Source organism: Pecten maximus, chromosome 4, assembly GCF_902652985.1.
Source record: "Pecten maximus chromosome 4, xPecMax1.1, whole genome shotgun sequence".
Taxonomy (NCBI): domain Eukaryota; kingdom Metazoa; phylum Mollusca; class Bivalvia; order Pectinida; family Pectinidae; genus Pecten; species Pecten maximus.
In genome coordinates this window covers 21,640,100-21,664,855 of record NC_047018.1, presented here as the reverse complement: position 1 = coordinate 21,664,855, position 24,756 = coordinate 21,640,100, and the positions used below count along the sequence as shown (strand labels likewise).

The following is a 24,756-nucleotide window of genomic DNA, read 5'->3' as shown; positions in this document are numbered from 1 at the left end:
AAGATAGCACAGCTAGCAATAGAAATTGAACCAGTTTTATAAAATAGCACAGCTTGCAGTAGAAATGGAACTTGTGTTTTGAAATTTGCTGGTATTTATATCAAATAACTACATGCAGTAGAAATCAATATGGACAGGGTAAATAGTCAGATATTTCTATATAACTTGTTCATGTCAAAATTGTGTATTTGAAACAGGAATCAGAGTCAACAATGGCAGATGAGAGGTCAGCCACGGATATAGGGGATCAGCCTACAGGTAAAAATATGATAGATCTCTTTCTTAGCTTTTCCCTTCTGTTTAGATTTATTATTGTCTATTATCTGAACACCATAATATGTTTTAAACCTGCACAACAGTATCATGTTTGTGTGTGTAAATATTTACTGTTTTCATTCTTTTCTATGTGTTAATACAATATTGGTATTAAATTTGTTGGATTTTGCAGCAATACCTGGTATTTTGTTTTGAATGTTGAAATTACTTTAAGCAATACCAGAGATTTATAATTGATTTGGTTAATGTGGTTCAATACTTCATTGAAACTCTACTGTATGAAATATGAATGATATCAAAAAATATCCAGTCAAACCACAGATATAAGCCTCATCTGTCAATATTCCTATTATATCCTCAGGTATGTGTATTGTACAGACAAAGCTAGAGTCTGTGGTCAAATCATTGATCAAGTTGAATTGATTGAATTATTTTTGTAGGGACTTAACACTTAACATTATGAAATCTCTAAGTTAAATTTTCCAAAGTAGATCATTTAATGTTTTTGAGGGAAATGTTTAACTGTTGAAGATATTTTACTTTTTTTTTTTTTTATCTTTAACAACTTTTTATATTTTTTGCACTAATTTCATTAACTACATACCTATATCTCTACTGAGGTAACTACATTGTAGATATCAATATTGGTGATATATGGTTGTAATCAGAGCTAATTTGTTTTTGTTCAAAGCTGATTTAATGATTTAAGTCTGCAGGATGACAAAATATGATATATCAATGTGTTAAGCCGCTGACAGCTCAACTTTGCTATTTATCTATTTAAGTTATAATCTGCCTTCAATGTACAAAAATAAGAAGGGAAAAAAGAAAACAAGCCAAAAAAAAAAAAAAAAAAAGAAACAAGAAAAGATCATTTGCCTCTAAAAAATGTCATGAAGGTAACAGAAGGCACAGCTTTGAACAATTTTGGTCTGGTTAATTTTGAATCTGGCTAGTAACTAACAATTTGTCTGTATACATGTATCATAATCTATTTACTGTGAGTGCTATCATATGCTACTCCTGAAAATGGTGTTTTTTTGTTTTTATTCAAAAATAATTTTCTTAAAATCATTTAAGATAATGATTTTGTTTGAAAACTTAATTTTCATTAATTGATGCAATACAAGCTTTCATGACCAAAGACTGATCTTTAAACCAAAAATATTTGGGATTGTTAATAACATTTCATTTTATATGCTAGTAGTTATGTGGTTTGCTAAGTGATCTGCTGCAAAGTTCAATTTGATAAAAAAAAAAAAAAAAGAAAAAAAAAAAAGAGTATGCTTTGCCCTTGCCATGTTTGTTTAAGACTAAGTGATACCCTGCTGGACTCCTGTAGATCACTTGTTCCTGTGATTACACTGATTTATATTGTGACAGCACTAACACATGTATACCCATTACCATGCTTTGTCCAGGAATTGAGATTTGTGTACGAGCACCGACAGGGGAGGGCACTCTTGAGTACATAACACATCATGCCGGAGGTACCTGGGCACGATTTTACGTGTGGAAAACTCTCATTCTTCCTAACTAGTACTCTCTGTCTCTCTCTCAATATATATATATATACTCTCCCTTCTAGTTATACTCCATACATAGTAACACTGCATGACCTAATCTTAGTCACCAGTAAGGCCAAATAAAAAAAAGGGATGTGTTTCTGCCCCTTCTCAGTAAAAGAGTAGGGATTTTTTATGATCTTCCATTTTTTATGGTTTTATAGACTTAACATTGCTATAACAATATTTTGAGTCAGCACCTAAAAATTACGATACAAGCAGAAACACATTATTTTTCTTTGTTTTGCCTAAGTACAAATATATTGTATAACAAGAAATATTCCTGTATACATGACTTTCACAATATTCCAAACAATCAACTGGTCGCTAACTATAATACAGATAATGTAGCTAGTTCTCGTGAAGTTTTGATAATTATCTTCTGTGAATAATAATATACAGCACATATTTCTTGTAATATACCATTTATCCTTATCCTGTATATAGCCCAGGGGTTAACATATGGATTATCCTATATATAGCCCAGGGGTTAACATATGGATTATCCTATATATAGCCCAGGGGTTAACATATGGATTATCCTATATATAGCCCAGGGGTTAACATATGGATTATCCTATATATAGCCCAGGGGTTAACATATGGATTATCCTATATATAGCCCGGGGGTTAACATATGGATTATCCTGTATATAGCCCGGGGGTTAACATATGGATTATCCTGTTTATAGCCCAGGGGTTAACATATGGCTTATCCTGTATATAGCCCAGGGGTCAACATATGGATTATCCTATATATAGCCCAGGGGTTAACATATGGGTTATCCTATATATAGCCCATGGGGTTAACATGTGGATTATCCTATATATAGCCCAGGGGTTAACATATGGATTATCCTATATATAGCCAGGGGTTAACATATGGATTATCCTATATATAGCCCGGGGGTTAACATATGGATTATCCTGTATATAGCCTGAGGTTAACATATGGATTGTTACTCTACATAGAAGTGGATTTCTGCATGCAGTACAATGAAATAGCATTTGTTAGTAGTTAAACAACTGTAGTATATTGATGGGTTTGTTACCAGGCATGGGCTAAATTATGCTAGATAAAAATGGTCATGTTTTTCTATTGGCTCAATTAAATAAATAAATATTAATATATTTTTCATATACTGGTTATAATTATCAAAATATAGCTATCCAAAATGTTTGATATCAAAATTTACTATTTTTCGTACCTACTAACTTCCAGAGGGTGCACTGGAGCAAAAGGAAGCAAATATACTTTTTTAAAAAAAATAAACTTGGCCTTACAAGATCGGGGGCTCTGGCTTCAAGTCATAAACATTGTGATAGAAGTTCTTCTCGTTGATTCTTATGTTGTATGTATGGGAAAAGACATTAAATTTATAGTATATAAATCTGATCAATGTTATATATGCCAGAGGGACGTGTCTTATTAGAGAGGCATCATTTGTATCTTGTTAGAACATGTGTTAAATAGAAATCTGAAATAGAAATTTTAGTCCTATTGGATTAGACAGAGTAAATTGTGTGACCACAGTTATATGACATTCAGAGCTGTAGATATAATTGTGAGTTGTGTTAACTGAGCTAGTAGAAACCTTATTTGTCCTCTCCTTTCCTTTAATCCTCCTGTCTTCCTTTATAAATGCATCAGATAATTATTTTTCCCTATTGAATTCTGACAAAGGCAGTTCTTTCATACATCATCACATTTTATAACATGTTAACTTAGGATATGGGACCTTTGAGAGGATCTTATGTTCTTTTACAGTTCAGTATGAGATAGGTGTACTTGTGTACGAGTATTCCGTTAGATGATTATGGTACCCCTCAACCACCTAAAACAGTTGGCTAGCTATAAGAGTATTGCTTAGATTTGTTGTTACTGTAGATTTCAGACTATATCTCTCTATTCCTCTCTAAATCAAATAAGGTAGGCTTCCATTGATCTCAATATGTAGTTACAGTAAAGTTAGATTTTTAATGATGTTTTAATTCCCCTTCCTGTAACTATAAATACACACACTGGTACGAATATATTAATAGTATATTGCATGTCTCTAGCCTGACCACTGTCCAGTTTACATACTTTAATTACTTCAACTCTTCAATACCCAAAATGAATTAAAATGTATGCCAAATATCCTTGTTATAATCTGTTATGACAGAGAACTGTAAGTTGCTGCCAAACTTAACCTGTAACACACAGAGAGCTGACTGGCTGGTGATGGTGCATGTAAATTATTTATGTAAAATAACACTGCATGATTTGATGTTTTTAAAAATATGGTGATGGTATACATAGATAATGTATCATTTAAAGTCAAATTGTCTACTCTTGATATACTGATCTTCTCTGCCTCCTTGGAATATATGGTGAATTTTCAGACTGGCAGCTAACCATTTAATTAGTTTCAGAAAAAAAACCCTGACCATTTGTTAGTTTGATGGATATATCTTTTGTTCGAATATTCAAACTAGCAGGGCAGGGATAAATAAAGAATTCACAAAATGGGATATAATAGAACCTGCAATTTTGCAATTTTTCCCAAGATTGAAATTAAGGGACATTTATATAGAGCAGAACTCCGAGGTTTTGAAGATGTATAAGGTGACATATCAAATTAATGATACAAAAAATTAATCTTACTATTTTTTTCTGTTGGTGGCCAGACTGTTGGTTTCTAAAAAATAATAAAAACTAGTAATCTTCCAGTTAGGCAGAAGTAAGACTCCATGATAGCATGGTTGTATATGTGTTTACATGATGAGCAGGTCGTGATTAGATTATGAGACTGCTTTGAACCCACCTGCTTTAGAGTAGTATATACATGTACCTGTTGTAACAGCAAATCTAGAACATTTGGATCAATTAAAAACATCTTTTTTTTTTAATGTGATTGCTCTCTGTCTACCATTGATCAAGGCTAGTACAAGTGCATGAAACAATCAAAGAATCTATTGTACAATGTATCCATAATTCCTTCCTGATAACATCTAACATCAATAACCGTGATCAATAATCAAAATAACCATCATTAATCAACTACATAATCCATATTGACACCACACAATCTCGACTGCCTTAGGTTGTACTTACCAAATTTGTGTTATGATTTCAGCTCCGACTGACCTTGACGCGTCGGCAGCAAGCTTGGGTGACAAACAAGCAGAACCTTCATCAGAGGAACAGGCTGCTACAGAGGGTGATGCTGCTGCCGAACCTACTGAGACAGCACCAGGTGCTGAGCCGTCTGCCTCTACAGAACAGACTGATATGGCCAAGAAACCCAAGAAACCAAAAGAGAAGGCAGCACCAAAACCAGTGGTAAGACAAAAAGTTTGTGTATAGCTCTTTAGTCAGCCTAATTTTATTTAAAGATATCTCCCAACTCACTTGAAATTTTTAAGGTTTTGTGATTATCTGTTAAGCTCATGCATTTTTGTGTCGCCTTCAAAAAGCAGGCAACATATAGGTAACACTATGTTGTCGTTGGCTGCATCGTCATCAGTGTCAGGTGGAGGTGGCTTCGGCATCCACATAGAGGTTTCCATGCGATAACTCAAGTTCTATTGGGCTGATCAAACTCAAACTTCATGCATATCTTCCTTATCACAAGTGCTTGCCTGGTATTGCTTTTCAGGTTCAGAGGTCAAAGGTCAAGGTCACTGTTACTAAAAATAGAAAAAAAGTTACTATAAATAGAAAATAAATAGAAAATCTGTTTCCATGCAATAACTCTTGTAATGACCCAGTTTTCTGTGCAGGCAACACATCCACTTCTGTGGAATTCTTGTTTATCAGTGTTATTGAGTATGTCAAAAGTATGTCAAAGAACACAGATCCATCTATGTGTTATACATGCAGTATTGATAAGGCCTTTTATTGTATGATGTTGTTGATGTTATAAGCTGAAAGACATCAAGATAATGGACAAATCAGAACCGAAGTCATACAAGACAAATGTGACTAAGCATCAAACATTACAAAAATCTTAATTGTGTTATTCTATTTGACATGAAACTTTTTGTTTGGTTGAATCAGATCATTGTGTACCCTGACATATCAACTGTCTGTACCCCATAGCACCCGGTAAGCCTCTCATATTTTGTTCAGTGAGGTAGCCACTAACTACTACAAAGAGACCCCACCTCAAGATGGCTTGGGCTGTTGATGTGGCGATAAAGTTCATCATAAACCCAACAAACAAACACACAGTGTGTCAAAATGCACCCAGCCACCTGACTTCCACTAAGCAAATTACTCTAGTACCCATAGTTCAATATTCAAGTCAAATCACAACTGTTTTTCAGCAAGTCTAAGTACTTAAATAATTGATTTTGTTTCATGTTGCAGCCAACAAACCGTTCTAAACTTGGTGCAAAGGCATTGAGGTATCTGAAGAGAGGGGCTCCTATAGATGACCAAATCATTGTGGATATCTTAGTTGACAAAATCAGGTAACATATAGCATGATCCACTTTATTGACAGTATGTGCAATTGGTTATATGTTAGACCTTAGTTCTTTAAAAAACAAGATTAAATAAAAGCAAGCAAATGATTTTATGATTACTTTATATAATATTTGTTGGGGCCAAGAATTCATTTCCTGGTTCTTTCATAAGCTTAAGAATCCTCAATTTTTTATGAATAAAATGTTGAAATACTGTAAACGTACTTATTTTAGCGGTACTAGTTTAATTTTAGTGCTTTTCGCGCTCTTTGTGGACCGCTAATTCATGTACAGCACTAAAATTTTGAATTTAAAACTGAATATTTACACAAGTGTACATACGTATAACGGTAGTCAATGCAAGCCGGCGGCCATCAATTGTCAATACCACTACTAGCTAGAATATTCCATTGATATCAAACAGGAGGAAATATAAAATGGGCACATTTACAACTCCGCCAATTTCCCGTAAATAACGGACATACATTATTGTATGTCTGAACATCTTGATCATATTTTCCAAGCAAATGTGGTTTTCTGCGGTCTTGTTTTACTAGTTCTGATGGCTCATCTCCGGATTTTTTCATAGATAGGAATTGTTTTTTTCAAATTGCGAATGGAACTTTCGTTCACAGAGAAACGACGTGCAGCGTTCATGACATCATTTTCAACCGCATATTTTGCCATTTTGGCACACTGTTCACTGTCATAAGTTTTGTAATTTCCACGTTTCCGTTTGTTTCCTGATGGTGGTGTTGTCGTCCCGATCTCATTTAATGTCCGAAACAATAACTTCCTTATCATGGGGAGAATTAACAACCCTGGGGTCTGGTAAAGTTGCCGATGGCGGTGGGGAATTGACAGCCGACACTAATCATCTTTTCAACATGGTGAAATTCAGAATATACTGAAATCGGCTTTTGAAAGATAATAAATAACATAACAACTACAACTCACATGTAATTTTAATGAAAACAGTTCACTAGTGACTTACCTGTAGAACACAGGTCGTCTATTCATACATCTGTCAGTGGTCGCATGTTTAGTCGGTGGCTAATTTTAGAACATGGGTCGTCTGTCAGTGCTTGCATGTGTTTTGTCGGCGCCTAATTTTTGAACTGAAATATTTTCCGGATTTTTTTTAGCATAGTCGGGACAAATGCGCTAATTCACGTCCACGCTAATAAATCATATTTTACAATTTTTCTGTGTTTGCGCTAAAATTTGACTGCGCTAAAATAATTACATTTACAGTAAACAGGAAAATCTTAATGTCAAGATTATAGATGTTGCCATTGTACAATTACTATGAAACATGCTATTGAAAAGAAATTTTCTGCAAATTTGTTTTGTTGATCCTTAGATTTGATTTAGAAATACTGATATTCTATGTTACATTTGTAGTTATATACATGTACTTTGTAGCTGATCACACAGAACATTATTTACTATAGGAACATTCCAGAAGGTACAGGCTGGGTGCTTGATGGCTTTCCCTCCAACTACAACCAAGCCAAGGTGTTGGAGAAAGCCCTCACTGGGTTTGCTGCCGGTCAAGAGAAGGAAAAGAAGATAGGCAAGCAGAAAAAGTCAAGCCTTGTCCCTGATCCTCGACCTGCTCCACCACCACCAGAACCTGCAAGTGGAATTGATGTAGTAATTCAGTTTGACATTAGTGATGAGCTATGTCTCAAGAGAGCAGCTGGTAGATCCTGTAAGTGGAAAGTAAAAATTCAAGGACTAATCATAACTTAATGTAACTGTTAGTGGAGTGACAGTTGGAGTTAAAGAGGTTTCTGTATCATGAAGGGAAATTGATAGTATGTCATTCTATGTTGGAGGATATGATATGAATATTAACTGTATTTCACAAGACTTATAGAAAGAAAAGTTCTCTAATTTATTGGTGAAATAGGGCGAGTGTACTGCCCCATCAGACTTAATTCCTTTGAGGGCCAGTATTGCTTTCTGCTCTGTACACGATTGCTTTTATGAACTAAAATTCTGATATTCCTCATATATTTGCTAGACTTACCAGGTATTTTTTAATGTGTAGATGGCCCTCAGTCAGACGTGAAGTACCACCAGGAGTTCAATCCCCCACCAGAGGGCAGTGCTACAGGAGTAGGAAAGCAGGAACAGGTTGTACCAGTAGAGGACCCAGCTCATGACCAGGAACAGATCCAGCACAGGTAATATATCAATTTATCTATGTTATATACACCTAAATGTTTAAATGGTTATATTATCTTTTTAGTTTTTAATGTGTTGTTGTTGAACATGAATTCTTAAACTTAAAGTTTTCTAAAAATAAAGTCTTTTTCTTATAACTTAATTGTCTTTGTTATAGAATCACTCGTTACCTGGATGCTTGGCCCAAACTAGAGAAGTGGTATGTAAAGTTTGGTACCCTGACCAGGGTAGATGCCTCACAGGGTGCCCACTCTGTGTTCCTGGAGGTAGAGAAGACACTAGAGGACACGATGAACAGGGTAAGTAACTCTGTATACACTAACATGTAGATTTTCCAGGAAGATTTTCAAATTATCTCCCTCTATTCTCCCATACCTTCTGTAAGTTAACTCCCCTCAGGCTATATAATTATATTGTAATGTTTTCTGCTACAGCTACAAGGCATAAAGGACCCAGAAAGCTCAGCAGCGCCTGCTGAAGTCACGGAGCCTGTTGTGGTAAAGGAGGAACCGGTAAGTACACAATTAAACAATTTACTTCATGTCGTCAAAATTTGTGTGGTCATAACTCATCTTGAAATAAATTTTAATGTTACAGAAAGAAATATGGCGACAAAGACATAACATTCAATCATATTATAACATTGATTGATAGTGATATAAAAACAGCCAGGTAATTTCACTGCTTAAAGATTATACAGAATGTATAGATTTGTTTTGCAAGTAATGCTTTTTTATTTTTAGAATTTTAATGAGAATGTATTTTTCTGTAATTATCTGAATTAAAACCCATTTTTGTTATGTTCTGATTAATAATTTGGAAAGTTTGGATATAAATATCTGATTTTTTATATATATATAAATTTTTGTATTTATGAATTCATCTTGTTTTTCAGCCACCACCACCACCAGAACCTCCCAAGGAGGAAGTGAAAGAGGACGTGAGACCGTCCTCTAGAAAAGGTAAATCAGTAAATTCAATTCCGTATTGGAATCATGATTTATGTTTAATTAGGTATCTGTAACCGTGGAAACTTTTTAGATAAACTTGAATAAAGACTCATTTGGTAAACATCAAAACACACTACACAGTTTTTAGATACTATTCTGTCTTGTAATTAATAGGATCAGGAAAGAAATCTGGGTCACGACCTTCATCGAAGGAGTCGAGGAGCAAATCACCCAAGGACAAAAAGAGTGCCTCACCAAAACGAGGAAGTGGCAAGAAATCAGATAGCGGAAGTGCAAAGAAAGGCAGTAGGGGTGAGTCAATTGAATTAAACATCATCATAAACTCTCTTCCTTCATGTTTCAGTAGTGACCACTGTATACAGTGTAGTATTTAACTATTGTAGGTTTCTGTATTTTCAATAACTATAAAAAGTAAGCTACTTTTAAAGTGATCTGAAAACATATTGGGAAAGCATTATTTTTGATGCAGTTGCATTGAAGATTGGAAAGCAATATAGTGAATTATTTCTTGTTTTCTAGGATCTTCACCTAAATCTAGAACAAAATCAGGAAAGAAGGGCAAGACTCCTGAACCTGAGCCCGAGCCTGAACCAGAAGAACCAAAGGGACCTCCACCGCCAGAACCAGGTTCAGAGGAGTGGGAATTTGTTAACCTTAAGTTGGAAGATGTAAGAAAATTTTGTACTTTCTGGAGACAGAAGTGGTAAACTTCAGGAAAACTTTTGAATAGTCTTAGTATTTTGAAAAAAAAAGTAATGAAAAAAATTCTACTTACAAATTAAGCATGTGTCTGCTCATTGTACTGATCCAGTCAGACTTAAAACTTAAACATGTGGTGCACATTGTATGATTTAAAATTTTGCCTTCCACAGGAGATTGCCACTATCCTTGCTAATTACTGGGAGTCTACAGAACAAACTTATGTCAAAAACTCCAAACATGTATTCCGTAAGGAAAGGGAGGAACGAGAAAATATTTACAGATATTTCTATCAAATTCGGTAAGAAATGAATATGTGATGTATTGTTCATGAATAGTATAGTTTGTCAGTTATATTCGAAATCTATTTTAATTGTTTACATAAATTAGAAAAAAGTCCCTATGATTATCTTTACCAGGTGTAACAGAGCAAACAGCTACAGAAACTTCAGAGCATCATTTGAAAGTGTTCTCCGAAATCAAATCGAATTAAGCAATGAAATAAAATCAGTCACATAATAATATTGCTGATACTGAAAACACCACACCACTCCGTATGGCTATGTGTACTGAACCATTAGGGTGTACATTAATATGTGAAGTGTCAGGAAATTATCCACTTAAAAAGAAATTGGAAATTAAAACATAATAAATACCTACAGAGTAGTGACTTATTGCTGACTATGGTTTATTTCCTTTGTGTTGTAGAAAAGATTTTCTGGCTTACCTGCGGAGACCCGACAACAAACAGGTGTATGAGGCTCAATGGCAGAAGGTCAGTTTAGAAACCAAAACTTTCCAACACATATTTAGATACAGATGTTACAAATCTGAAATTTAATTCTAAGAAAATTGGTCCAAAATTCTTTGATTTAAGGTGTTACAGTCCAACAAAAAGTAGTTATGATTGATAAAATATAGGCTGCTGTATGTTTTAAGAGAACACCAAAAGGTACATTGTTTACAGTGTTACCTCCCTTCAAGAGTGTGAGCTTCTCTTTTTATATTTCAAATTTAGGGTGAATTAAAATTGATTGCACACTGAAGAAATTCAAAGGTACTGCGCCTCTATATATTTGTTATGTATCTTTCTGCCAGGATAAATGATAACTTCTAGGGTCCATGTTGTTCAGGTGTTAATTAGATATACGTTATACGTTGTATTTCTATTTCTATTGGTGCAATTTTATATATTTTTATGACAAGCAGTGTATATGCTGTCAGCGGTTTATTATCTTTAAAGAGTAAATAATACGGAAAAAAAATTTACATGAAATTTGGAAATTTCTAAATTTACTTCTGTCAATAATAAAAAAGAATGGCAACATATACATCATACCTGTGCATAAAGGCCATCCAAGGGAGCAAAGATAAGTGACCTTTATAGGCAGGTGGGGTTTATGTACATAGAGGTTCACTTTCTGTGAATTTACATTGGGAACTGAGACAGGTGATCTTTATAGGCAGGTATTTGTTACATTGTGTATAGAGTTGATGTTTAGGTGGGTTTGACTGTAAAATTCAATGAAATAAACTATGCTTACAATGTTAATTCAATGAAAATACATGTAATATAGTATAAATATAATGTTGCCTCCAAATCTAATAGCTAGGCTATAATATAGACACTGTCATCTCCACACAGGAGTATAATGAGGTCCCGGACGACATGAGAGACGACGAGGAAACAAAGACGGAGTTACATCAGCGCGTAGATGACCTGCGCGAGGACCTCTGGTCAATCTGTGATGCCCGTAAAGCGCAGTCCGAGACAGAACGAGAAAACATAATCGGAGATGGGTGGCTAGATGACCGTCTGGGTGTGCTCAGTAACTATTATATAACTCAGATGCAGGGTGAAGTTGATCGATACCAGGACACAGTCCGAGTGATGAAGGATTACTATCGTGGTATGGATGGAGCCATCCCTGATGAACTCAACACCAACTACAGCAGGATTCCCCTTATAGACGTCAGTTTTACAATGTTATCAATTAACCTGCTATTTTTAACATTTTTGCTTTCTAGCAAATTAATACTTGGACAATTCACTTATTTCTTTAATGGCTTTGATTTTGATTCTGATTCTCTCAGTTGTTACCAAATAGTACAATTAGTAGAATCCTTTATCACAACAAATGAAATATAGATCATGCCTTTATTTAAGCTTTCAAAAAACTAAACTTAACAAATAATTACATAAAAAGTCCAGATAAAGAATTTTTCTTGCATCTTTGATTCTCATCACTATTTTGTCATGATGCACTTTGTAAAATAAAATCCAACTAAAATGATTTCTGAAATTCTTGCTTTGAATTGTACTTATTGATTCCGCGTGATCTATAACTCTTCAGTAATATGCCTTATGTTGTATACACAGATGCCTGTAGATCGTCCTGACTCTCCAGACAAGGCTGCCAGTGAGACCGCACCCACACCTCCTGTCCCAGAGGAACCACCCCGAACACCCAAATCTGGGGACCGACCTCGTTCAAGTCGATCTAAGTCACCAAAGGAACGGAAATCAAGAACACCTTCTGGAAAGAAACGTGACAAGAGCAAGGAGAAGAAAACAGAATCTGCTGAGCCTTCGCCTACTGAAGAGACTGGACGTAAAAGGTATTTACACATTTTGATATATAAACAATCATGGTCATTTATTTCTCTACTTAATGCTAGACAAGTTCAAAATTACAGATTTGCTTGGATATCAAATACAATATTTTCAAAAGGAAACATTAAATGTATCATAAAATCAGAACTTTACACAATAATCCCATGTCCCTACAGGATTCCGTTGGTGCCACGACGACCAGTATCACCTGATGCAGATGCCAAAGCTGGGGGAGCTTCTGGTAAGGATAAAAAAGACAAGAAGGGAGGCAAGAAGGACGAAACAAGTGGGTCAGAGAGTCCTGTCCCCTCCCATGGATCCTGATGAGAAACTTATCTTTGATGCTTTCCAGACTGGTGTGACCGGTTTAGGTCAGATAGTAAGTATAATTTAGCCAATGAAAGTAGAGCTAAATAATGCTACATTCAAATTTTCAATATTATTCTGACTTTTAAAATGCAATTTACAGGTAACTTGATTTGCACTGTTTAAAAGTTTATAGTTGCACACTCTCTTAGATCTGCAATTCATTAATATGCTTTTACATGTATGAAGATTGTTCGGAGGGATGACAATTTTTATGAAACTTGGTGCACATGATCAGTACTAGGTATTTGTTTGCTTGCAATGCAGTTTTCATGTCAGTATATTTCCAGGGAGTTATGTCCTTTAATGATTTATTTTACATGGATTTTTAGGTGAAAGCAGGAGGGAGTGATGAAGTTAGCTTTTGGCTTACATGTCTAATTTTTTCCAGCTTCAGTCTGAATATGCTGCCAGAGAGGCTCAGGAGGAGGCTGAGAAGAAGAAAGATGAAGAAAGGGAGCGAGAGAAGCAGGCTGCTGCAGCTGCTGCAACCAAGGCCAAGGGGGGCAAGGATAAGGGAAAGAAGGGCAAGAGTCGCAGCCCATCACCAAAGAAAAAGAAGGACACAGACTCACAGGCCACCCCCACGCCATGTAAGTCCGAGAATTATGGGATATGTCACATGCTAATATTTATGAGGTGAAATTGAATCTCCGTGAACACTGATTGTAGGATTTGTGTATATTCTTTTCTGTCTGAAAATGTTTATAAAAATAATCTTTATAAATGATATACTTTTGATATGTGATTGTTTTAGATATTATTTTAAAAGTCAATAATTTTTCCTCTTCTTATTTTGTTGTTATTTGTGCTTCCTATGAGCCACTTTAAACACTTCTGTGATGTACTTCCTATGAGCCACTATAAACACCTCTGTGATGTACTTCCTAATGAGTCACTATAAACACCTCTGTGATGTACTTCATATGAGTCACTATAAACACCTCTGTGATTTGCTTCCTAATGAGTCACTATAAACACCTCTGTGATGTACTTCATATGAGTCACTATAAACACCTCTGTGATTTACTTCCTAATGAGTCACTACAAACACCTCTGTGATGTACTTCCTATGAGCCACTATAAACACCTCTGTGATGTACTTCCTAATGAGTCACTATAAACACCTCTGTGATGTACTTCCTAATGAGTCACTATAAACACCTCTGTGATGTACTTACTAATGAGTCACTATAAACACCTCTGTGATGTACTTCCTATGAGCCACTATAAACACCTCTGTGATGTACTTCCTATGAGCCACTATAAACACCTCTGTGATGTACTTCCTAATGAGTCACTATAAACACCTCTGTGATGTACTTCCTAATGAGCCACTATAAACACCTCTGTGATGTACTTACTAATGAGTCACTATAAACACCTCTGTGATGTACTTCCTAATGAGTCACTATAAACACCTCTGTGATTTACTTCCTATGAGCCACTATAAACACCTCTGTGATGTACTTCCTATGAGTCACTATAAATACCTCTGTGATGTACTTCCTAATGAGCCACTATAAACACCTCTGTGATGTACTTCATATGAGTCACTATAAACACCTCTGTGATGTACTTCCTATGAGTCACTATAAACACCTCTGTGATGTACTTCCTATGAGCCACTATAAACACCTCTGTGATGTACTTCCTATGAGCCACTATAAACACCTCTGTGATGTACTTCCTAATGAGTCACTATAAACACCTCTGTGATGTACTTCCTAATGAGTCACTATAAACACCTCTGTGATGTACTACCTAATGAGTCATTTTGTGTCATGTTTTTTTTCAGCGGAGGACCTGAGTGAAGAAGATAAGCAGAAGAAAGAGACGAGGGAAAAAATGAGGGAAGAATATTTCTTTGCCATCCAGGAAGAGGGTAGGTTAAATATCCTTCTCAAATCCTATTAAAAAAAAAATTCAAAAAGGGCTAAAAGAATATTAATTCTTAACATTTTATTCTTTCTGGAAAACAATGCAGTCTCATTAAATACAAGTAATGTACACTTTTGATTTGTATGTGTAGAGCAAGCCTGCAAGACACGTCTGGAGCTGATCAAGGCCCATGCTGTCGGCGTCTTACAGGACCTGAAGAGTAAGGCAGACAACACGTACAAGGACATGAATGACTGGCTCGGAGCCAGGTTCCTCAAAGAGATGGAGAGGTTAGTTGTACAATTTGGTTTATTTGATAAAAGCTTCTTATTTTCCTCAGATATATAACTTCACCATATCTTGTTATTTCAGACAGCACACACAACAATTGGTTTAAACAATAGTTTTGATATCTATACATTAGTATCAGTTCTAGCTAACTTTTGTTGTACAAATGTGTAAAATAACAAAGTGTCTTTACTTAAGTCAATTTGTAATGCCAACTGAACATTAATGATGTTAGATTTTTGTAAATATTTCTCCTCCTATTCTACTCGACTGTTATGGTTAATAACTGACCAACAGACCATGTACATGACATGATACAATTTGACTTTCAACTTCAGTATTGACCAGATGTCCGAGGTGATGAGGAATGCGATAGAAAACAAACAAAAACTGAAGCAGGAGCTTGTCCTAAACCAGGAAGATTTCCTCCTTAACGAGGGATTGAAGGTGCTGAAGTCACCCTTACCTCCAACTCCGCCCCCACCAGTAGAGCTGGCTACCCTGGACACATTCACGGTGGAACAACTCACCAATATGTACAAACAGGTAAGTTTCTGTACACATTCAAAACTACTTATGTCTTGCAATTAAGTTTGGTACATGGTGACATCATAGAGTTGTACAACTCAAATAGCGACTTGTACATGGTGACATTATAGTGTACAACTGAAATAGAGACTTGTACATAGTGACATTATACAGTCAAACCTGTCTATAGCGACCGCCTAAGGGGAGGCAGAAAAACGGTCACTATAGACAGGTTGCCTTTATAGACAGGTCAAAATTATTGCACCAACCAATTTACTTAAACCTGCTATAAATAAATTGTCATTGAACAGGGCATTCAGAAGACCAGTCAGAAGTTAAATAAATGCATAAACTTTATAAATCTGAAGGGTTTAATATTTAATGATTTGTGGACCCAAACACAAAATATAACTCAAAATGGTCTTATGGATAATTTTTTTTTTAAATATTTTGTTCTGAAATAATGCTATATGTATCTATCAAATTATCTCCCTTTCTTTCATAAATAAAGAAAAAGAATACACAATAATTAATAAATTAATTATATTTGTGTTACTACTAATTATTTTGTGTTATAGTCTTACTTCTTCAAACCAAAATATTTTTTTTTCTGACCCAAATTGAAATCCGGATATTTGTGTCAGTTTACGACTTTTTATTAGTATTGACTAATTAAAGATACCGACAGCTACGATTAAGAAAGGCATTATTGGCTTTCATGTGATACCCACACGCATGCATGGTGACCCGACTCCTCTCTTACCGAGCCCCAGGCCAGGGCAGCTACAGTAATTATAGGCTAACAGGTGGTAGGGGTCTTTTGTTTATATATATTCAGGCCAGGGTTGTGGTGGTCCTTTGTTTGTATAATCAAGCCAGGGTCGATGTGTCTGAATTTTCCGGGGATTTTATGAGGGATGACTGCCGAGAGCAGAAGATGGCTGGCAGAAATCGGTCGCTATAGAAAACAAATTAGCGACCGCCGTTCCGAAATCACCGGTCGTTAGCCACATTAGACAGGTAGTCGTTATACAGAGGGTCGTTATATAGTAAAATCTCACGGGGAATCTTAAAACCGGTCGGTTATAGACAGGCAGTTGTTATATACAGGGGGGCGTTAGAGCAGGTTTGACTGTAGTTTACAATTGAAATAGAGACTTGTACATGGTGACATTATATAGAATACAACTCAAATAGCGACTCTGTACAGGGTGACATTATAGTGTACAACTGAAATAGAGACTTGTACATGGTGACATTATAGTGTACAACTGAAATAGACTTGTACATAGTGACATTATAGTGTACAATTGAAATAGAGACTTGTACAGGGTGTCATTATATAGAGTACAACTGAAATATAGACTTGTACATAGTGACATTATAGTGTACAACTGAAATAGAGACTTGTACATGGCGACATTATAGAGTGTACAACTGAAATAGAGACTTGTACATAGTGACATTATAGTGTACAACTGAAATATAGACTTGTACATAGTGACATTATAGTGTACAACTGAAATAGAGACTTGTACATGGTGACATTATAGATTTGTACAACTGAAATAGAGACTTGTATATGGCGACATTATAGATTTGTACAACTGAAATAGAGACTTGTACATGGTGACATTATAGAGTGTACAACTAAAATAAAGACTTGTACATGGCGACATTATAGATTTGTACAACTGAAATAGAGACTTGTACATGGTGACATTATAGTGTACAATTGAAATAGAGACTTGTACATGGTGACATTATAGTGTACAACTGAAATAGAGACTTGTACAGGGTGACATTATAGTGTACAACTGAAATAGAGACTTGTACATAGTGACATTATAGTGTACAACTGAAATAGAGACTTGTACATGGTGACATTATAGTGTACAACTGAAATAGAGACTTGTACATGGTGACATTATAGTGTACAACTGAAATAGAGACTTGTACAGTGTGACATTATAGTGTACAACTGAAATAGAGACTTGTACATAGTGACATTATAGTGTACAACTGAAATAGAGACTTGTACATGGTGACATTATATAGAATACAACTCAAATAGAGACTTGTACATAGTGACATTATAGTGTAAAATTGAAATAGACTTGTACATAGTGACATTATAGTGTACAACTGAAATAGAGGCTTGTACAGGGTGACATTATATAGTGTACAACTGAAATAGAGACTTGTACATGGCGACATTATAGATTTGTACAACTGAAATATAGACTTGTACATGGCGACATTATATAGAGTACAACTGAAATAGAGACTTGTACATGACGACATTATAGAGTGTACAACTCACATAGAGACTTGTACATAGTGACATTATAGAGTGTACAACTCTGTGCACAACATAGAGATTCGGAATACCTTGATCCAATCCAGCACAAAATATTTCAATTGGATTTTGAGAATTGTTGAGAACTCTATATGATACATTAAGATACAGATGTATATGTACAATGTACTTACAATTTTGTACATGCCTTCTTTCATGTATGATGTTCTTTCATACAGTTTACTGCCATAGCCCCTACAGGCGTCCTGTCTGCCCGCTCATTTACAGATACGTTTGAGAACATCGTGTCAGTGGCCCACGGCATGGAACAGCTCCCGGATATGTGGATGAACATAAGTTCGGGACAGGTATGATGCAGTTTGATTTAGTTACATGCAAGTTAAACTATTTTGATGCTGAAGTAATTAATAGCTGAGATTAAATATCATTTTATATATCATTCACTATTGGATTTTCATTGTTGAAAATATATCTACAGAATATGGATGAATTTGTTGCATTTTAACTTTGTGTAATAATTTCTTGAAAATATTTGTACAGCATTTTCATTAATTGAAACCTCATATCATTAATCTATATGTGATGTACAAGCAATTCAAAACTTGAAGGGAAAAGCTGAACAAGCATTTTTTGGTTGGATGTTTATAATACTAGTTTATAGCTGTTTGGTTAATCTAACATTACATAGGTCCAAGAGATATCATCTGGTCTCTCGGCTGATGGGGAATATGTTGACTGGAGACGCTTCCTCCTGGCAATCGCTCAGCCAATTCCCTACCCTACCCAGTCAGAACTCCTGGACACGCTTGCCAAGTTCAAAGAGATGGATCAGCGTGCCACAGGCTACGTCACACGGGAACAGTATGACAGGGTAGGCATTACTGGTAGTATAATGGCATAGAATAGCTTATATACATAGGACAGCACATGCGAAAAAAAGTAATTTAATATACGTAATTTGCAATGTATGCAGTGATACTCATTAGAATAAGTAAATTTTGAATTTATTCAATTTTTTTTTTTCAAAAACATGATTCTTCCAGTTTTGCCCCCATGATTTTATGAGGATGGGGGACATAAAGACTTAAAGACATTTTCTAGTTATTTTTAGGTTTATAAAGTGTATCCTATTGTCCTTCATAGATAAACTTGTGGTTCGGAAGCCAGCCAGGTGACGATGCCTTCAACAGATTGGCTAACCTCAAGCAATGCCTGTTTGATTTCTTTGCTGACCACAACCGCAATCCTCCTGCCCTGGATTATGCCAGCATGGTCGGTACCCCAACACAGGGAAAGGAATCCACCTTCGCTATGTGTATTTGCAATGATGTTTTCAGAAGTTTTGTCATTGAAAATACAGATGGTTTCCATAACAGATAATTTTTATCAGTTTTACTGGATTATTTCTTCAGTTTGCATCCCAAAAAGAGGCATATCTTGTTAGTCATGATATTCTTCAATTCAAACATAAATTAACATATTCATGATTTGTATTTTATTCACAGTTAATGTACTTCGGTGCTTCCTCTCATTCCAACGAGGGATTCTTACGTTCACTCAGTGTAGCAGCAGGCCAGCACATGCCAAGACTACCCAAGCCAGAGCCTACAGCTCCCAGTATCGCAGAAAGGTAACAGAACTTTAGTTGTTCACAACATTTTTATCCCCCGCGAAACGCGTTTGCGGGGGATAATGCCAAGCTTTGCGGCTCCTGGTTCCCATTTAGAAATAACATCTATATATATCGACCTACTGGTGGTTTTAGTAAGGCACTGGTCAAAACTTGTTTTCTTCATAATTTGTATGTGGTATTCCTGTTTCTATAAATTATACATATAATAAATTAAAGACTTCTAGAACACAATCTGATTTGTAATCATCTATATGTTTACTGATAAAAACAACGGCTCAAATATGCCACTTAAATTCATCTTATATCAATTTATATATTTATAATACATATTATATGATTTTTTTAGCACACCAGATATCGTGGATGACCCATCGCCACCCCCTCCGATCCCCTGTGACATCCCCACCGAGGCAATGGATGCCACAGTTCCCCTAGATGCCCTGTATCGTGTGTTCCACCATGGTGAATCTGCCAAGGGTGACAGCCATCGTTTTAGTGTTTGTGCTGATCCTGAGGATGCAACATCTAGGGTAGGTGGACATTTGTAAATTAATTTGGATGAAGAACCATTATTTTTTTTCCAACATTTTTTATCGGTAAATTAAAAATTTCATAAATACAGATTAGAGAAACAGTAAATTTTGCTATTTTCAAAGACATGGAATATCACAGAAACCTTATATATAAAAATATTACAAGATATAGCATGTTTCATAAATACTGCACACATCTTCTAACTTTTAAGTAAAACAATTTACCTTTGCAGTACTTTCTGTGTTGTGTTTAACAGCTGAAATAAACTGATTCTTTATACAGGAGAAGCTGACAACTGTTTACCAGGAACTAGGCAGTGATGATGCTGAGCCTGTCCCATTCAAAGTCCTGATGGAGCATCCCCTTATTCAAGATATTGTTAACGCTTGTAGCACATTCAAAACACTGGTAGGTGAACTATTTTGATAGAACTCGAGACTCATGATCGAAATATTTAAACCCCCACTCCCAAGTCAATCCCTACTTTTAAATAGATAATATTTATTGACTCGTCGCAAAAAAAAAAAAAAAAAAAATGTTGTATTTTTTAGGATTTATAGATAGACTATAAAAGCATTATGATATGAAAGTTATCAATTAATGGAGATCAACGCTGATTTATTTTCCTGAATTTTGAAATATATTTTAAAAGTGTGAACTGAAGAAACTTTTAAGCTTATAGAATCTAAGATTATGCTCACAAAAACTAAGGTAATTACTTTATGTATCTTTGGTACAATAATAAGTCGACGGAAAGTAATTGTCAGTATCTCTTAATAGGATTACGAGAGGGAAAACAAAACAATGTAATTTCTAAATCATTTATTCACCTTGAGAGTCATATCCTTTGGAAAGAGAATTTTTTCACATGAACATTGTAGACCCTAAGACTTTTAAAGTGTACAATGTCCATTCATTGCCGTTTGCTGAAGTTTTGGTCGATAGATAATCCTTATAAAATGTGTTTATTTGTAGGACATCAAGGGTATCCTATGCAATCCCCACCCTGACCTGGAGCTCCACAGTACTAAGACCATGGAATAGACTTAAAGATCGGAACATTGACCAGATTACCTTTAGCTCATTCAGATTATAAATGACATCTAAACTTGTGTGAAAACACCTGGACTTTTATTTCACTTGCAATCAAATTACTTTCAGTGATATTGAATTATGAATTGTGATAACATACATGTATGCTGATCTGTAGAAATATGATGTACGAAAAAACAAAGGCTTGAGAAGTTTTTAACTTTCATCGATAATGGATAAGCGTCCTGATTTTATTCAGACTTCTTTCATCTATTTTGTAACATTTTCCCACATATTCTGTATCCTCAACCAGGATCAACATCCCTAGGTGTTGTCTGCCAATCTCTCCATGCCTTTTTAGTTGAATACTGTAGGTACACTTTAAACCTTACAGCATTTATATGGTGTTGTGGCCATCCATTGGCTGTGTCCTGAAGCTGCTCCTCTGTAGGACAACTTCACACACATACCAGAAGCACTGCATTTTTCTCTATACAAAGGCTATATATACATCACGTCCATCTTACAACGCCTGGGCCATAGACTGCGATATAATCCAGTGTTCAGTGCAGTTATCTCCCCTCGCCCAGGTGCTGTTAATGAGTGGTGTTATAGACCATTTGCTATTGTATATAATGTATAATATTAATATTGTACTTAAAATTCTTTTGCTTTTGCATTAGTGTGGTACTTAAAATTAAATCTGGATTTTCTTTTATTTAAATACTATTTTAATTGTTTAGTTCAGAGTGCTAAGATGAACAAACTATGAAGGCTTTTTAATACAGCTTGCTTTCTGCATAATCTATTATAAGATTTGTGTGCTGGATTACTTATTTTCATATAAATAGCTTCATTTCCTGTCAGCTATAGTAACATTCCATATATCATGTACAAATGTATAAACCTCTAGTATATATCCGTCCAGAAAAACTATTTTAAAATTAATATTTATACTTGTAATAAGTTTTGACTGTGATATAGTGTTTTCACTACAATAAGAAGTCAAATATTAATCTCTTTTGAGATAAAACATAAATGTGATGTTAATATTGATATTTTTAAGAGAATACTGTTATTGAATAAATTAATTTGAAATCAGTATGTGTTAATGTTTAATATGCATGACTGACTGCTTTGTGTATGGTGAGGAAATGATGACATGTTATCATGACATGTTATCATATGCTGTAGGTGACATTGGAATAGAATTTTTCTTCAAAATGCCACAATAAAATGAAAACCTTGACAAGACAAAATATGACAGAATATGAAAGGAAGACAAATCAGCTTTTATTCCGTTAAATAAATATGTAGGGTCAGGAGATTATTTTTGTAAATGGAAGCACACTGAGAGCTTGTCTGTACAGTTTAACATCCCTGATGGGTGTGGCAGTGCCTTGGTCCTCGTCTACCAGGCAGGTTAGGGGATATGTCTCTACACTTGATGCCCTCTCCTTCGGCTCATCGACAGAATCTGACGAAGATGGTTGGCTCTCAGTCTTTCCGACAATCTGACAGAGAAATGTAAACCTTTATAGGCAACTCAATAAATTATCAATTACCCACGTATATACTGCATATGTTGTCTTTGTAATTCTAGAATCATATAGTTCTTCAAGGAAATGATTTGATGACTATTCTCTATGCAATCATGAATTTCATTGCAAAGAAAATAACCATATTAGGTTTATACTTGTATAATAGTATCCTATTCAGGCTACAAAGGATATAAGCATTCATTTTAGCAATTAAATTCTATACCAACTATGAATTCCTGTCATAAATATGGTAAATTCTGCAATCTAATGTAACTGTCAGAACCTAATACATTTGCTTGCAAAATCGTGCACAAAATCGCTGATTCCAGAATACTGAACCAGCAAGGTTTGCCAAAATTTAAGATAAACATATGTACTTGGATGGGGAAAATATTTCCATAATACTGAATTCAGTATAAACACTGAAATGTTCATCCATGCGAAATGGAGAACCAAGAAAAAGTTCACCCTTGTTTATATCTGGTGCGACTCTGGAGTTTTACAATAATTACAAGTTCTGTATACAGATCTAGAAATATCGCCTATCTGAAATAATAATCTAGTGTGGAGTGGAGACAGCTAGAGATTTGTTTTTGTGAACTAAACATGTCTCCTCTTCTCCCTAACTTGATACTGAATATTTTTGTACTTAAATGACCTTTGACCTGAAAAATAAGGTTGCAGTGATCCTAACTATAGAACACTGCACACTGGATAATGCATATATATCTTAAATTTCAATGAGATAGCTTTAATTGTTCAGAAGTTATGCCCAAGACAGACTGAATTAGAACATCAAGAAATTATAAGAAGAACAGGTACTAATACACATCTCCTTTCATTCAATGTCACTTGTCCCAATGACAGAGCACTGCACATCATATGTGGCTCATACATATATAATATTTAATATATCTTTAATGGTTAAAAAGTAATCTGGATAAGAAATAATAGGGAAAAATGCACTTATTTGACCTTTAGGTCAAGGTCACAGTGACAAATGCATGACACTGCACTTTGTCAGTGGGTAATAATAGTATACTGTAACAGCAATTTATTTTAAGATATCTTAAGAATAGTTTAAAAGTTATCATTGGAAACTTATTTGACCTTTGACCTCGAGGTCAAGCTCGCAATGCACTACAGACAGTGATAACCAATTTTAGTTGATGCAATTGCAAGGAAAATGCAAGTTTTGTCAAATTATTTCAAACGATTATGACCCAGAGAAGAATTATTAGAAGAATCAGAAAAAAAGTACTAATACAGTATGTCCCCTTCATTTGAAAGGGAGACCTGAAATAACCTGATAACATTCTATCACAAGGAAACATCATATGAAACATTGCCATTCCATCAAAAGCTGTTTACCTGGAAACTGATTTTCCTGTGCCTTCCTTTCTCATACTGTGAATACCAATCCTTCAGTATGTCCAATGTCAAGGTCGGTAATATATTGATCTGAAAAAAGTTAAATTAAGGAATATAACTAAAAAAATTCTGTACAACATGAATTCCCCTGCTCCTATACAACATTCAACTATGCATCCCCTGACCTGTGACCCTTCAACCTTAACCAATCATCACCATAATATGACTAGGGGTAGAAATTGCTGGTATGATACCATGGTGTAAAAATAAACCAAATCTGAACCAAATCTGTTAAAGAGTTCTCAAGATATGTCACTGATTTGGATGTGGGATACAGGTGGTACAGCAACATTTTATAGTGAAACCATGTGTAGCGTCACCACATATAACATACATATACAATAATGGTCACTGACATATCACATAGTATGCTTACCAAGCAGCACAAACAGCAATATAATATCACAATACAAATGGAACTTCCAATTCAAT

General features: G+C 35.1%; 2 protein-coding genes across 3 annotated transcripts in view; one reads left to right on the top strand and one right to left on the bottom strand.

Moving 5' to 3' along the window:
* LOC117325497 (sperm flagellar protein 2-like) overlaps positions 1-22,454 on the top strand; it is a 36,394-nt gene extending 13,940 nt beyond the window's left edge. Inside the window, 28 exon segments of the mRNA XM_033881754.1 lie at positions 198-258; positions 1,698-1,766; positions 4,961-5,166; positions 6,196-6,299; positions 7,748-8,007; positions 8,350-8,485; positions 8,644-8,785; positions 8,921-8,998; positions 9,382-9,448; positions 9,611-9,748; positions 9,977-10,125; positions 10,330-10,457; positions 10,865-10,931; positions 11,802-12,128; positions 12,537-12,775; positions 12,947-13,073; positions 13,075-13,149; positions 13,528-13,729; positions 14,935-15,021; positions 15,169-15,307; positions 15,644-15,851; positions 18,372-18,500; positions 18,842-19,024; positions 19,297-19,425; positions 19,659-19,783; positions 20,133-20,316; positions 20,603-20,728; positions 21,296-22,454. Of these exon segments, the coding sequence (XP_033737645.1) occupies positions 198-258; positions 1,698-1,766; positions 4,961-5,166; positions 6,196-6,299; positions 7,748-8,007; positions 8,350-8,485; positions 8,644-8,785; positions 8,921-8,998; positions 9,382-9,448; positions 9,611-9,748; positions 9,977-10,125; positions 10,330-10,457; positions 10,865-10,931; positions 11,802-12,128; positions 12,537-12,775; positions 12,947-13,073; positions 13,075-13,149; positions 13,528-13,729; positions 14,935-15,021; positions 15,169-15,307; positions 15,644-15,851; positions 18,372-18,500; positions 18,842-19,024; positions 19,297-19,425; positions 19,659-19,783; positions 20,133-20,316; positions 20,603-20,728; positions 21,296-21,364 (3,954 nt within the window). The 3' untranslated portion in view covers positions 21,365-22,454.
* A 174-nt stretch (positions 22,455-22,628) lies between these two features.
* LOC117325498 (nardilysin-like) overlaps positions 22,629-24,756 on the bottom strand; it is a 42,822-nt gene continuing 40,694 nt past the window's right edge. For both annotated transcript variants that reach the window (XM_033881755.1, XM_033881756.1), the window contains 2 exons: positions 24,265-24,354; positions 22,629-22,866 (listed from right to left, as the gene is read on the bottom strand). In XM_033881755.1, coding sequence (XP_033737646.1) covers positions 22,672-22,866; positions 24,265-24,354 — 285 coding nt within the window. In that variant the 3' untranslated portion in view covers positions 22,629-22,671. The remainder of the gene's footprint in view (positions 22,867-24,264; positions 24,355-24,756) is intronic.